Source organism: Notolabrus celidotus, chromosome 4, assembly GCF_009762535.1.
Source record: "Notolabrus celidotus isolate fNotCel1 chromosome 4, fNotCel1.pri, whole genome shotgun sequence".
In the NCBI taxonomy this organism is placed as follows: Eukaryota; Metazoa; Chordata; class Actinopteri; order Labriformes; family Labridae; genus Notolabrus; species Notolabrus celidotus.
Genome location: NC_048275.1, coordinates 18,746,614 through 18,761,060, shown reverse-complemented (window position 1 = coordinate 18,761,060; position 14,447 = coordinate 18,746,614). Strand labels below are relative to the sequence as shown.

At 38.7% G+C, this 14,447-nt stretch overlaps 1 protein-coding gene across 1 annotated transcript; it reads left to right on the top strand.

The window, feature by feature from the left end:
- Positions 1 to 434: 434 nt before the first annotated feature.
- On the top strand, positions 435 to 14,447 carry perp (p53 apoptosis effector related to pmp22). The gene is made up of 3 exons (XM_034681987.1): positions 435 to 866; positions 7,599 to 7,739; positions 12,286 to 14,447. The coding sequence occupies exons 1-3, from the start codon at positions 662 to 664 to the stop codon at positions 12,495 to 12,497; spliced, it is 558 nt and encodes a 185-aa protein (XP_034537878.1). The 5' UTR covers positions 435 to 661; the 3' UTR covers positions 12,498 to 14,447.

Here is a 14,447-nt window from a genome sequence, read left to right as displayed (position 1 = left end):
TTGTCTTCTAAATGTAGTGGAGTAAAAGTAATAAGTTCCTCAAAAAAACAATACTCAAGTAATGTACAGGTACTCGAAAAATGTACCTAAGTGCAGTATTCAAGTAAATTTTCTTTGTTGCTGTCCACCACTGCTCACAAACACATACATTGAACTGCTATAGCCCTAGTTGAAGTGAGCTCGGCTGCCATCTTGGGGTCAACTTATAAACTGCATCATCACACAGTTTGTCTTATTTCTCTCTTTTATTAACCCAAATCTCTCACAGTGAACAATCCCAACCAAGTCCATGACGAACTGTTGTAACCTATGGTTGTAACCAAGTCTTATAAATTATTTTTGAGTGCTTAAAGTAATTCATGGGAGTGAGTTCTGGGCTTTCACAGGCGGTGGAAGTTTGTGGGTGTAATATGACACAGTGAATGGGGCTGGGCTTGACTCAGCTCTCACAGCCAAACAAGCCCAGCCCTCCAGGTCCTAAAACAGGTTTGCATTACACATTCGGGTGGGGTTGTTATCTGGTATTCACACCACACCCTCTGACTGACTGTCTTTTACTAAGAAGACGAGCAGCACGCTGTATAATCGGCCAGATATCTCCGCGGCAGCCCACACCTCGTCCTTGCTCGGTTCCCCGCTATACACGCTCTAATCCTCGGTCATGTTCCGCTGTGGGATCGCCTACCCCCGGTGCAGGTGGATTGTGCCCCTGCTGCTGCTCTTCGCCATTATTTTTGACATTATCGCCATCGCTGCCACATCAGGATGGGTGGAGGACGAGGACGCCAAGTCTCACTATGCCAATATGTGGGAACACTGCCGAGGCAGGAATGACAACTGGGACTGCAAGTCTCTCATGGAGTTATGTAAGTGCCCACATACAGTACTTACTATGAAAAGAATGGGACCATGCAGAGCGTATGGTAGTAAAGTCGAGAAATGTATAATTTATAAAGCCATTTACAAAATGTTATTTGGAGAAAGTGTTACAGGGGTGTAAAATTCAACATTTGTTAAAGGTCTTGACCTCTGATAGTATCTGTGAAGTCCAGGCTGAGAGGGAAAGTTAGGCCTACAGGACTCTAAGTCAGACTGAACTTTGGTCTTCAATTGGCCTTTATCACTTCCAGGCTGGGTAAATACAGTAGGAAGGATGGAGGTTGAATGTAGGTGTCACAGGAAAGGTTTGTGTCATGTTTACTTGAATGTTTACAAATAAAAAGACTTCTTTCATTTCCACCCTTTCTATAATTTGAGTTTAGAACTATGGAGCCTATAGACTTGTATTACACTCAAGACCCACAACATCAATGTTTCCATCTAGAAACATTACATAAAGTAACACATCTTTTAAAGTTAACAAATAGAGGTAATTCAGACTACAATAAAATGGAAAAAGAAAACTAAAGAACCCAAAATTGTACCATTTGTAATTAAACCAACTAGATGAGTATACAGTTTTCATTAGAAGTCTGTAGTGTTGATCAGAGCTGCTCTGTAACCTGTGGCTCCTTCTCAGACTTGTTACTGCCTGGTGATAGCAGATTTTACTCTTTATTTAGACTTCAATATGAATGGGGATTTAATATGAGCTGCAGGCCAATGTTATTTCAGAATGATACAATAACAGTGTGTTAGATTAAATCTCATAAGGAACACAGTGACAGTGTGTTCAAAGCCATCTCAGTTTTTGCACCTTTAAAATGTATTTTTCTACCAGAAAGTAGCAGAACATTGTTACAGATTTCCTTTCTGGCACAAACACTTCACTATTACAGCATTGTTTTTACTTAGGACAGCTATTTCTAATGTATCAGACAGTTGGATAACATCTCAGTCATTAGATGAAGAATGTAAAAATGTGGCTTTACTCTTTCAAAACTGTGACAATGTGCTCTCTTGACATTAGTTTGCTGGGGGCGAACACCTCAAGCAGATGCTGAATATTTTGAATCCTTTATGATCCATAATTACCACAGTGAAAAAAAAAAGGATTAGAGGATGTTATGGTGCCATCCCTCTGTTAGGCCTTTTTACGCACAGATGCATTTTTATTAGTTTTTATTGTTTGATTTTCAACCAAAGACATAAAAAATCACTGAAACAAACATAAAGTCTGAAACGTTATGGAACAATAACTTTAAACAGAAACAACTCCTGTCCTCTCTCCTTGTGTCTTCTCAGGTTGTATTTCTGTTACTCCACACCCACAGTCTCTAACAAAAGCCTGTATTGTTTTCCTTCATCTGACTCTATAGAAGGAAAGCTAATAGCACGTAGCTCCATGTGGTTATCTGCTAAACAAGTTCCCAACACTGACTACATTACAAAATACTTTCTTTATCTTATTGGATTTGGACCATTTCAGTCCTGCTCTCCTCAAAATTGACGCCTGTATAAAAAGCTATGATACTGCAGAGTCTTTAATCTAAGCTCAATTGACCCAAATATTCCCTCACATTTAAAGTCTGCTATATTTGGCTGCTGGAAACTTAAATATTTAAGTCTTAAGTTTTAAATATGCAAATATTTGATGGCTCCAGTTTCCCAATTATGACAATTCCCAGTTTTCATTGGTCTAACATGATGGTAAATTGAATTTCAGGGTTTCCCTTTAACTGTTGGTTTTATCAAATTCAACTTTTGATGATTACCTTTTTGGCTTGATATCAATTATCACTCTAAAGGTTACAAGTTTTGCTGTTTATAGTAACATTTGTTGTCAGTTACGTAAAATCCTCTCAAACTGGGCTCGACCTCTCTCATCTTAACATTAATTCAAAACTTTAACTTCTAAACTGTCTATTAAGTTCCCACAAAAGTTGAATAGGAACCTGCCAGGGGTGAAATTATTTGCCTTTCTCACCCCATCTTGGTTTAGGTACGACAACAATACCAATGTCCTTAAACAAAATAATAAGGAGCTAAAACTAATAGGTACTAATCACATTGATATTAACATAAGAGGATTCAACACAACTTTTTAGTTACAAAGTTAAAAATGCTGTGCCCTAAGTCAATCGTGTGAAGTGAGGAATTTCCCTTCTCTATTTTCCTGTCATGTTATTGTCTTCTTTGAAGTTTCATTTCACATAATTTCACTCTTTGTCTGAACTGTTTGCTGCCTCTGTTTTGGCGTCCCTTTTAGTCCCAGCAGGACTGACGCTGTTAAACAAAAGACGATCTCCACTGCCAAAACACTGCTGGCATTTTTGCCCCGAGGTTTCCCTGAGCACTCTTGTGTCACAGCTCTGGCCCAGACACTTGTGGTGATAGGCTGTTAAAGTGAAAACTGAGGAGACAAACTGAACCAGCAAAAATGAATGTGTGTTGTAAGGCTGCTCCCATTACAGAAAGGAAGGCCGCAGCTTTCCTGTGAACTACAGGAACAAACATGTTTCGTGTTCCTGTGTAAGCATGTCATTGGTGAAACACATGGAGGGTGGATAATAACCGGTTAAAAAGGAATCATGGCGCAATATGATTCACGTTTGAGACCATAAGAGAATAAGACATTTTCTACCAGTTGAAGCATCTATTGAAATACTTTGAGTTATATTTCTGAATTAGCCAAAAGCAGACATTTAAGTCTCTGTTTTATGTCCAGTTGCCTTTTAATTTTAAGTATTTCTCTTATACTTGACAGTTTCACACAATTTATATGAATTTTACAATATAAAATTAAGGGCTGTAACTGTTTTAGTACAGATGCATCTGCATTATTTGCATGTATATATTTTTTCAACTAATTGCTTGTCAGGAAAATGTTAAAGAGCAATAAGAAACATATTTTTAAGAACACAAAGAGCTCAAATTCTCAATTTAGTCCGACCAAGAGTCTAAAATCCCAAAATTGAGCAACAGCAAAACCTGATTCAGCATTTTTGCCTTACAACTAACTTGATTTATGGTAACATGGTTTCCACATTATTGTTAGAATATACATTTCTTACTAAGGATTCACTCTTCTACTAGCATAACCGCCTGTTGAATTCCAGGTCGGCTTGTTAACTCATGCATTGAGAATTTTTCTTTCTCAGCCAAGCAAGTAGCTACCAAAGAAAGTCTTTGTAAAGCATGAATTGAAACATTAAAACTGTGCGCCCAGGTCTAGGAGCTGCTGGCAGGGGCAGGTGTCCCATTAAAATCTTTCCAGGGAAAGTGCAGGGTGTCAGTTTGATCCGCGCTCCCTGCATGAAAGCTTTTCTTTCTGTGAGCTTTGATGGTTATTATCCTTGACTGTAAGACCAGGGCTGCCCTCAATACTTCAGAGCAAACACACTTGTCAGGGTCAGAGCTTTATGTGCTGCATGCAGCAGAGTCTGAGTCTTCATAGGTGTGCATCAGTACAAAAACAAAAGTTCAGAACGAGGTTTGGTAAAAGTGTAGCAGTGAAGTGAATCTCTTCTAACAGATCAGGAAGACTGATGTGTAACAGTTGGATGGCTTCAAGTTACAGGTCACACACCCAGACATCTTCATGATGTTGATCAAGCAGAAAACATAACATAAAACCTTAAACTAACAAACAGCACAACAATACCAAGCTGCAGTTTTCTACATCGTTACATAAACTGTGAGTAGTGGATTAGCACTCACAGAGGAAACACAAGAACCAAGCTGGAAACAGATGCAAGCTGACTGCTGCTAAGGTCTCCATAAAAGTAACAGTGATTAAGGAACATTTTAAAAACTTAAAGGACTTCTAATACATATTTTCCAAGATGTCAATGAGAAGACAATCTCTGTTATGACCTCTTAAAAGTGTATTTTAAGTCCAAAGAAGCAAAGAAAAAGAGAGAACAATTACATCTTTGGACATGCCAAACACTGACCAAAAGTGAGTTAAAGCACACCTCAGCACTTTTAAGTAATGACCGTAACTTGAAATCAAAAATAAATTGTCCTCCTACTCAGTCTGAAGACATTTAATACAAACTGAGCATGCTGAAACTCCATGTTTATTCTGCATTATATTTTAAGTTGAGTTGTGCTATTGTATACAATTAGAATGAAAATATATATTAAACATTAGACTTAAATAAATTACACTGACAGGGAGCATGATGCAATAGTGGCTGCTAAACAGTAAACAGGAAACAATTCTAATGATCCCACACTCCTTTTACAACATTATCAAACTACATCTTTGGTTAATGTTGGGATTTAGGGACCTCTAGCTACAAAGGACATACTGTGTGCTTGATTAAGAATTTCAATTAGTGTCTCTCACCTATCTAAACATGACAGTGGAGACAAACTTAGAGTGGATTCAAACCTTAAATTCACAGCAGCACTGATAATGTTTGTGACAGGCAACCACTGAATGCCAGGCCAGGCTGTGCTCATTATGTTTAGCATTTTCAGTCAGTCATTTGGAAGAATAACAGCCCTCTGCTTCAAAGAGAAAGCACTAAACCTTCAGAGAGACTGCAGGGTAATTACTGTGCAGCTGATTTCTGCGACTACATGACTGTTTTTACCGATACCTGTTTTGTTGCTATTATTTTTGTGAGAAAGTCTGAACTTCCCGGACTCACAGATATCATCCAAATGCTTTGTTTATGACCAGTCTTATCTGAAGGAGGGGTATACAAACACACTCTGATGCTGTGTGTAGACATTACAGGGGTAGTAAGTTAATTATTCTTAGGATGAGTCCCAGTTCAATATTCTGGTCCTGGACGTGTATGAAGGACACATCAGGATACTGTGTGTCGTTGGTGAGCATGATTTCCACTCAGCATTATGAGGCGTGGGATTGAAAACTGAACCAGTTGAACTAGTCCGGTGTGTCAGTGTATACATGATGACAGAAATACCTCAGGCTGAGGCGGGTAGGGCATCACCTGAACACACACTCACACAATAATACACACAGGTATGAATAATTTAGGGTGTTGTCTGATCCAGTTACAGGGAGTTGGGTGTGACAGATGTAGGAAGCACAGTGTTCGTTGACTGTAGTCTTACTATATAAGTTAATGTAAGGAGAAAATGCAGTGGTTAATTATAGCTGTATTGACCTGTGTTATGCTAATTATTCCCTGGAATTTAGTCCATGAATGCTTTAAAAGCTTTTTAGTGTCCAGTAAAGTCATAAACACAAAACAGTTCTAGATAATTGTGATGTTTTCAGCGGTTTATATTAAGAGAATGTTTCATAAACAGACATGCTTGGTAAGATCTGCTTGTTTTCGGTGTTATCTGTTCCCTATAATTACAGAGGCCATGTCTGCACAGCGTCACAGAGTGAGTGAAAGTGTTGTTAAGAGTGCGCCATGTGTGTGCAGCAAGTAGACAGCTGCGCCCCCTCTCCCCTTGATATCAGTTTGAACTCCACTTGTGGAATGTGACTCCATGAGTTCTTGTCAGTGATGAGGGTGAGCTGAGGCAGTTACTGAGGACACATTGCACAACTCATGACTCATTTATTCCCAGAAATTAGCCTAAATGCTTAAACAGCTTCATAATAATCAGACAGAAGAAATACAGCTTGAACAAAGCTTGGATTATAGTTAAAATAAATAGAATGTAAAAAGCCTTTATAGCTTTTTGTGCTACACATGAACTCACAAGGTTTGGTGTCTTAAGTTGAGGGAGAACACTTATACAATTCTTACAGCAACAAAACTGAAAAAAGGATTGTCATAAAAACAACTGTATGAGTTATTTACTGTAGAATGCAGACTATACATCAAGAAGGGGACACAGCCACATTGACATCAGCCATGGGATTGTGGACAGATTTTTGAAGCCCCAAGTTTGAAGTTTTGGCCATCACCATGTTGTTTTTTCAAAACCAGAAGTGACCATATTTGGATGAGAGTAAATACAAGCTGCATCTCAATCCTAATTGACAGTTCTCAGTTATAACGATTCATCGATAGCAAGCCACGCCCTTGTACAAACTCGGCTTTGTGGAGGATAGATTCTTTAAATGTGGTCATGATTTGCCAAATCAACAGTGTTTTATTGAGGAGGACTTGAAACTAGGGAGTAAGACAAAAACTACTTTAAAAAGTTTTTGCAGAGATAGTGAATCCAGCCAGAAGCAGGGCCTTTTTCTCATAGACATCTACAGAAGTTGTGTTGAAGTTTTGTTTTACAACCAGTGGCGTCGCCTCCTGCTGGCCTTTCAAAGAATGCAAATTAAGGGCACTTAAAATCCTCGTACTTCCTGTTTTTGAATAGTATTTGTTTGCAGAGCTGAACTGAACGCTGCAGTTTCAGGACAGCAATTATGGGACCACATCTCTAAGATCCACAGAGATTATGGTTAGGGTTAAGGTTACTAAATAGTGTATACGTTAGACACTTAAATTGCAGTCTACGGTGCTTCTATGCACTGAGTGGTGCCGTTACAAACAACCACAGTCTTAGATTCTTGGTCCCAGAAATGCAGTCCCGAATCTGCAGCCACTGGGTCTGCAGACACATCAGCAGATCTTATCTGAATACTGGTTCAGGGCAGTTAGAGAACAATGTTTACAGGGACGTCCTTAAGACCTGATTAAGTATAACTGTGAGAGTTTGATTGCCAGGTTTTAAGGAGTATTTTTGTATGCTAACCTGCATGTTGTCTTTTTGAATTCTAGCTTGGGCTCAGGCAGTGGCAGCTCTGATGATCATCGGCCTCCTCATCCTCATTGTAGCCTTCATCGTCTCCTGTGTGGCTCTGTGCTGCTCACTCAACATCACCCTGCTGCCCTTCATAGGAGTTCTGCTGATCATAGTTGGTAAGTCACACACACACACACACACACACACACACACACACACACACACACACACACACACACACACACACACACACACACACACACACACACACACACACACACACACAAATGCATTGATAAACAGATGAGCGCCAAATATTTGGAAACAAATTAAAAATGCTTAAAGCAGAGTAACAGGGTGTTGGCAGAAACAAGGAATAAAGCATCGTAAAATCTACAAATTGGCTTTGAAAATAATCAAATTAAGATCAGCCCTCAATAAGACTTACTGACACTGATAACAGAAATGCCTCCAGTCCTACGGTGTGTGATATTCCATCATCTGAGAACATGTTTATGCCTGCCTGTGGAAGAGTTCTTATAATATCTCTCCACTTTCAGAAGCAGCCTGAAGGCAAATGAAAAAAATAACTACATATTTTCTCACTTAACTCTGGTGGTTATGAGCTTTAAGGTTTAAGATATGATTGCCTTTTCATTATTAGAGTCAAAATTCCCTTCTTCTTTTATGATTATGAACTACTCATGAAAACAAAACTTTGTTTTCTTGCACATATGATGCCAAAGTCCGGAAGGGCTATTCATTCTTAAAAACAAAAAGACATTAAAGGTGTTTGACTAAATAAGAAAGTCCTAACTTTAAAAGTTCATGATTAGAAAGCCAACATTTGGACCATTGACTGTGTATAAACATGGTCAGGGTGTACTCACCTCCTCCAGTTGTACAAAAGTGAAGCCAAAATACCCCCCATGACCGATACAAACATATTTCAAATTTGAGTCTGTGCAGTGGAGCTGCTTTATTGACTCCCCCTCACCTTCTGCTCTCTGAACACACATTAGCTTAACACATTCACACAAGATACAAACATGAAGATTCCTCAGTCCAGGAACTCGGCATGGACCCTGCAGCAGAAGAGATTATTGTGTCTATTTCAAGGACACTTACCACTATGCCGTTCAGTTCACACAGTGTAAGAGACAATGCTCAATCATGGCATTAATCCCTTTTTGAAGCATGAAATAACTTATTAATACTAAACTTCTTTGGGAAATGAACACTCACATTCAAATGGGTATGATAACAACTAACTAAAATAACAGAAACCATGTTTGAGGAAAATTCATTAGACTTGTATTTTGATTTTAAAGTTTGACTCATGTCCCATCTGTTAACATGGAGGAGGCATGCCCTATACTGCAGCAAGTCAGTAGGGGGATCTCCAAATGTTTTGGCTTCACATTCAGATATATTTTTTATGGAACCACAGAATAACAAGTGGGCAACCAAGTCTGGTTTCATGAGAATTGTATGTTCCTCTTTCACTTTGTGACTAAGTGAATATAATTATTGAAAAGTTGGCTTTAAAATATGAAAGTTATATTTTTTCCTTTTGTCTTTTATACTTCAAAAGATCAATTCACGAGGAAAAAGGCTGTTAAAAGGTCCTTAAATAAGTAAGGCGTATAGTTTGAACCAATACAGAATATGAGACAAGTTGAAACAGAGGTTATCCGTTTGTGTTAGAAAGAGGAGTGAAGAAGTTTAAGCTTTTATTCTCAAAGGAAGTGTAAGCCCACAGACAAGTTTCAACATGATGATGTGTGAAAATCTGAAGAAGAATTAAAGAGGGAGTAAGAGTGAAAGGGTGCGTAGGAAGTTAGAAAGAAAGTTCGACTTGGTGGGGAGAGACTGGGGTGAGGTTTTGGTGTGACGTTACCATGGGAACAGCTGGTTTGGTGTGTTTGTCAGACTGACTCACAACACCGAGAGTCTGAGAACATGGGACAGAGCCAGACGCACACAACTTGTCACAAATCAGGTGTTCTGCGATGTCAGTTTAATGTGCCGTGGGGAGCGGAGTGTGTTTTGCACCGCTGTAGTTTGAGAGAAATTTGGCACTTGTCTCCCACAGTTGGCACAAAAGGATCTTTTGTATCAGTTGTGGAAGAAAAAGAGAGGCAGAGATTAGAGAAGGAAAATCAGATCAGAACGATGATTTCAGCTTCTCTCTGTAGTGCTTTAATCTCACCAGCTCAACAATTATTAAAGCAATTCTCATGTCTTTGATCTGGGAGGACTGCAAAACATTACCAAACAGACTCCTCTTTCCAAAGATAGTGAGGCAGACTGCAAGCAACAACCTGATCTTCATCAGTACAATCCGACCTGCAAGCTTAGCAACTTAGAGTGAAGCCTTAGCACAGCAGGCCATGACTGAAAAGACTCATACTGAAAAAAAGATGCTACAGAAATGTCAAATAACCTGTCAACAGAATCCCAACACACTTTAATGGTGTCCTGTTGGTTGGTTGCTTTGGAAGATATGCTCTTACATAATTTGGGGGTCACAAAGGGTCTAAAGTAAGTGAAGTCAATCTTAAAGTAAATTTCAAATTCAGTAGCTTTTATTTTACTTCAGTAGGATCACAGACGGGTAGTTTTACCTCTACTGAAGTCAAACTTTATCAAACCAGCTGTACTTTTACTTGAGTAGAATATTTCAGTACTTTTTTCCTCACAAGTGGTTATGGGTTATCACTGTGTTTGTATTTTACCATTATGAAAACGTTCTACTTTGAACGCCTCATTATCTTTCTGTTGTTGAAGGAAAGTAAAAACATGCAGAATCAAATAGCACTCTGATGGCAGTTTGGATGTAATGTGTCACATTTAGCTTGTTTTGCTGGGGTTATGTTTCAACCCAAGACCCACTGTTACAATAGTTAATGTTCCCTTTTCAGAATCAGAATGAAACAGCATTACGTTAATAAGCATTAATAAACAGAACAAAATGAGTGGTTAACATGTAGACAACAGCCCCAACAATCCCAGTCTACTTCACACTGCTGTTTTTATATATTTTAATTTTTTTGAGAAACCCACAGTGATAGACTTTTACATATTGTGCATTCAAAAGGTTTTTTCTGTTTTAAATGTAAAGTATTTGAAGCAAATGTGCTATAACCAAATCAGTTGGATCATGTCAGCCCAGTTGTGAAACACTGCTGACGTCACAATGTAAAAAAGAACGATGAAGTTCCTGAAGTGAAAGTTAAGAACTCATCAGGACACAAAGGACTACAAGTAGCCTCTGACACCTCACAAACACTCTATAACCACTGCAGCTACTTACCATCAGGACAACAAAACAGGCAAAGTACAGTACAAGTACAAACAAACTTTGTACCAACTCCCATCAGACTTTATTAATAATGCTTTTTTTTTTTTTTTTTAAACCATGTTTTTATTAAGATTTTCAGAAAGTTTTACAGAGTATAAAGAATAAAGTGAGACAGAAAAACAAACAAACAAACCAAAAAGAAACAATAAAAAAACAGGGCTTACATTGCAGGACATTATGCTAAATACATGGCATCACTAGCACAATATTTCTTAATGGCAAATGTTTAAAGAGAGGTAAGCAGTGTGCAGTAAAATCAGTCACTGTTCGGGAACTAGGTCCAATCGGGCAAGATAATCAGAAAAAGGCTGCCAGATGTCGAAAATTTTGGTAAGATTGCCCATCATGCCATACCGGATTTTCTCCATGTGCAGTACACAGGTGAGGTCAGATAGCCAGGTCTTGAACTGGGGCACATTGTCAGACTTCCAGAGATTTAATATCACTTTCTTAGCAATTACCATACCATACATGATTGTGCTCATCACAGAGAGACTTTGATTATATAAAGATGGAGAATGCCCAAATAATGCTATCTCAGGGTCCGGTTTGAACACACAGCCATACATTCCAGAAAACCAGTTGAATATCTCACACCAAAAGGTATACAGCCTTGGACATGTCCAAAAAATGTAGGCCAGGGAGCCCTCAGCAGACTTACAGCGATCACACAGAGAAGAGATTGTGGGGAAGATCCTATGCAATTTAGATTTAGAATAATGGAGCCTGTGTATTACTTTAAATTGAATTAAGACTCAATAATGCTTGAGCTTGACCCACCACCAATGTTTTTATTCACTCATTTATACATAAATGTATTATTTTATTTATGGACACAAAAGAAGTTTGTACTGGATAGATACAGTTATTTGAATTGATTGAAACCAGCCCTGTGTGATTAATAGAGGAGTTAGTTTCTGGATGCGGTATCACACCTGACTCACTGCCTGCCCTGCCTTCACTTCTGGGCAGAAAAGTTATCGCGAAATTCATTTTAACGACTGTGGTGAAAGAAGAGTCCATCCCAGGACAGACGCTGTCACACCTTTCTTTAGAATCTCTGTCTGGAAATTCTGACGAGCAACAATAAGCATCAGCTTTGTGTTTCAGAGATCAGATCTGATCACCGTCATGCTGACTCACCTCCATCTCACAGATGTTGATATGTTGATGTAACTCTTAACACTCTCATGTGAAGGAGTCTTTCACAGAGTGCTGTTAGTGTCACTTGTACTCCTCTAACCGGCTATGAGGCCAACCAGAAGTTTTTTTTTTTCTTAAACTGTCATTTAAACTCCTAGCTAAATTCTCCTGACGTGTGTGTAACAAACCTTTCTCCCTCCTCCTACTCTCTGCAGTCGTTCTTCAGGTCATCGCTCTCATCATCTACCCAGTCAAATTTAATGAGATGATCTTCGAGGGAAACTACTACTACACATGGGCGTATGGATTTGGCTGGGGCGCCACCATCCTCTGCATCGGCTGCGCAATCCTCTTCTGCTGCCTTCCACGTTACGAAGACGAGCTGACCGGCATGGCCAAGACCAAATACATCTACTCCTCTGCTTAAAGACAAAAACCTGCACACACCCAGTTACAGATACCACCATTTCCACTCATCCCTCTGAGCTGGATCTGTGAACATTTTTACGCTGCACCGTTTCACCAAAGATCCACGATGAATCAGACTCGACCATCAGAGAGGAAATTTAGAAAAGAGAGGGTGATTGTCTTTGGAAGTGGACTGTGATTGGATGTTTCATCTGCTTTAATGTTTTAACCTCTATTTTAGGTTAAGTCAGCATCTTAGAAAGTGTTTTTTTTAACCATGTTTTCTTTTTACATTCTGCATTTGAGTGCATTGAAAAACATATTCCTCATTTTGTTTGTATTTTTTTTTTACCAGCGGTTTTCAATGCAAGATCACCCAAGTGCACTTAACCCAAGGGATGTAATTACGTGTAATGCTTTGCTTTAGCCTGAGTTATTTTTAGAACTCCTCACAACATTGAGACTAAACTTTTTGCACAAGATGCAAAAGGAAAAAGGATTATCTATCATTTGGTTTTTGTCCTGTGTCTTATTTGAACATGTCTTTGTTTCTTTTTGTTGCTGTGCATGAGGTAAGAAGGAAGCTTAGCTTGGACTCAGAAGATGAATGTAATCTATCTACATATAAATATGTACATGTAGTGTCAGAGTTGTGTTTGCACCTTTTTAAAGCTGTCTTTTGATCATTCTAACTCTTTCTGTCTCAAGAAGTTTGTATTTTTATTTACTGATTACCAAAAGGGGAATAATTGTGGGGGTTTGCTTTGCTGTCTTTGCATCTGTCCTGAACTCAGATAATGGTGATACAATTTGTAAGTAGACATAAAGGTTTGATTGAAATTGGAAAAAAAAATAATAGTCCCACATAGATATAAGATTAGATGTTTTCCCTAGAGTGAGACAGATTTGTTAGAATTTTCCCTCCATAAGGATGTGGCTAAAATGGCCAAAATATAAAAACCTTTTGAAAATTCGGTCCAACTGAGAGCGTCCTTGTACACCAATGATGTCAAATGTCACTGGGAAAAGGGAAGAGTAAAGACTTGGAGGCTCATTCAGTGTTTTTCATGCTTCTTTGCCCCAAAGAAGCAATGTATAAAGAGTGTGTTCTAATAAGGGATTAAAGATTTAAAGGTATTTTCATTCAAAGTTGACCAACCATGTATTTTTTTAAAGCCTTCCTGATTTTTGCAAGCCATCTGCTGGTTTGTTGTAAAACTGAGACCAATCTACTGGCATACTGTGTGATGTTAAACTTGTGCCTTAGCTTCTTCAGTGTTGTTGCGTTGCTGAATTCATAAGCGTCCTATCGAACTGGTCGATCTGGTTTTACTGACTCATGTATCAGTTTCATCTCTGCACATTGCATTTCGATTCATGCCCAAACAAGACCGATTTATGATGTTTATTATATGACGGAGTTTTAAGGAATTACTTATCCAGTGAATGAAAAAAGTGACGATCGAGCTGGTTTATCACCTAACTTGGAGTGTTTCCAGTTTGCGCACAAACAACTGGAGTTTTATTCCTTAGAGAGATAAGTGTACTGAGAAAGAGCTGCTTCAGACAGATTTTATTTAGGGCGTTTTCACACCTGGATTGATTTGGGACGTTGTTCCCAAACAACCCCTTGGCTCGGATCGTTTGAACATACATGAACAATCGCACTCTGAAACAGAACAACAAGGGAGCCGTAGGTTTGAAAACATCCTTAAAGAAACTTTGCTCGCATGCTTAACAGATGAGATTAAAAAAATTGTACTTAACAGGTAGGAAAATTTGCTTCCAGCACCAGCATTTTCAGTCATTATCAGTAACTTCAAGGATATGAACTGTACTGTAGAGGATGTCTTGATAACATTCGTCCACTCATGAAAATCACCCAGCTGTTCTTCTGCTGTAGTACAAAGTGATTATTTTTGGTAGCCTGTGTATTTTTATCAAATAAAAAGCTTCTTTTGTGAAATGA

Bases quoted from the DNA above. Each gene is read 5' to 3' on its own strand.
- perp (XM_034681987.1), top strand. From the start codon at position 662: ATGTTCCGCTGTGGGATCGCCTACCCCCGGTGCAGGTGGATTGTGCCC. The intron at 867-7,598 runs GTAAGTGCCCAC...TTTGAATTCTAG, and splicing joins CAAGTCTCTCATGGAGTTAT to CTTGGGCTCAGGCAGTGGCA. The intron at 7,740-12,285 runs GTAAGTCACACA...TACTCTCTGCAG, and splicing joins AGTTCTGCTGATCATAGTTG to TCGTTCTTCAGGTCATCGCT.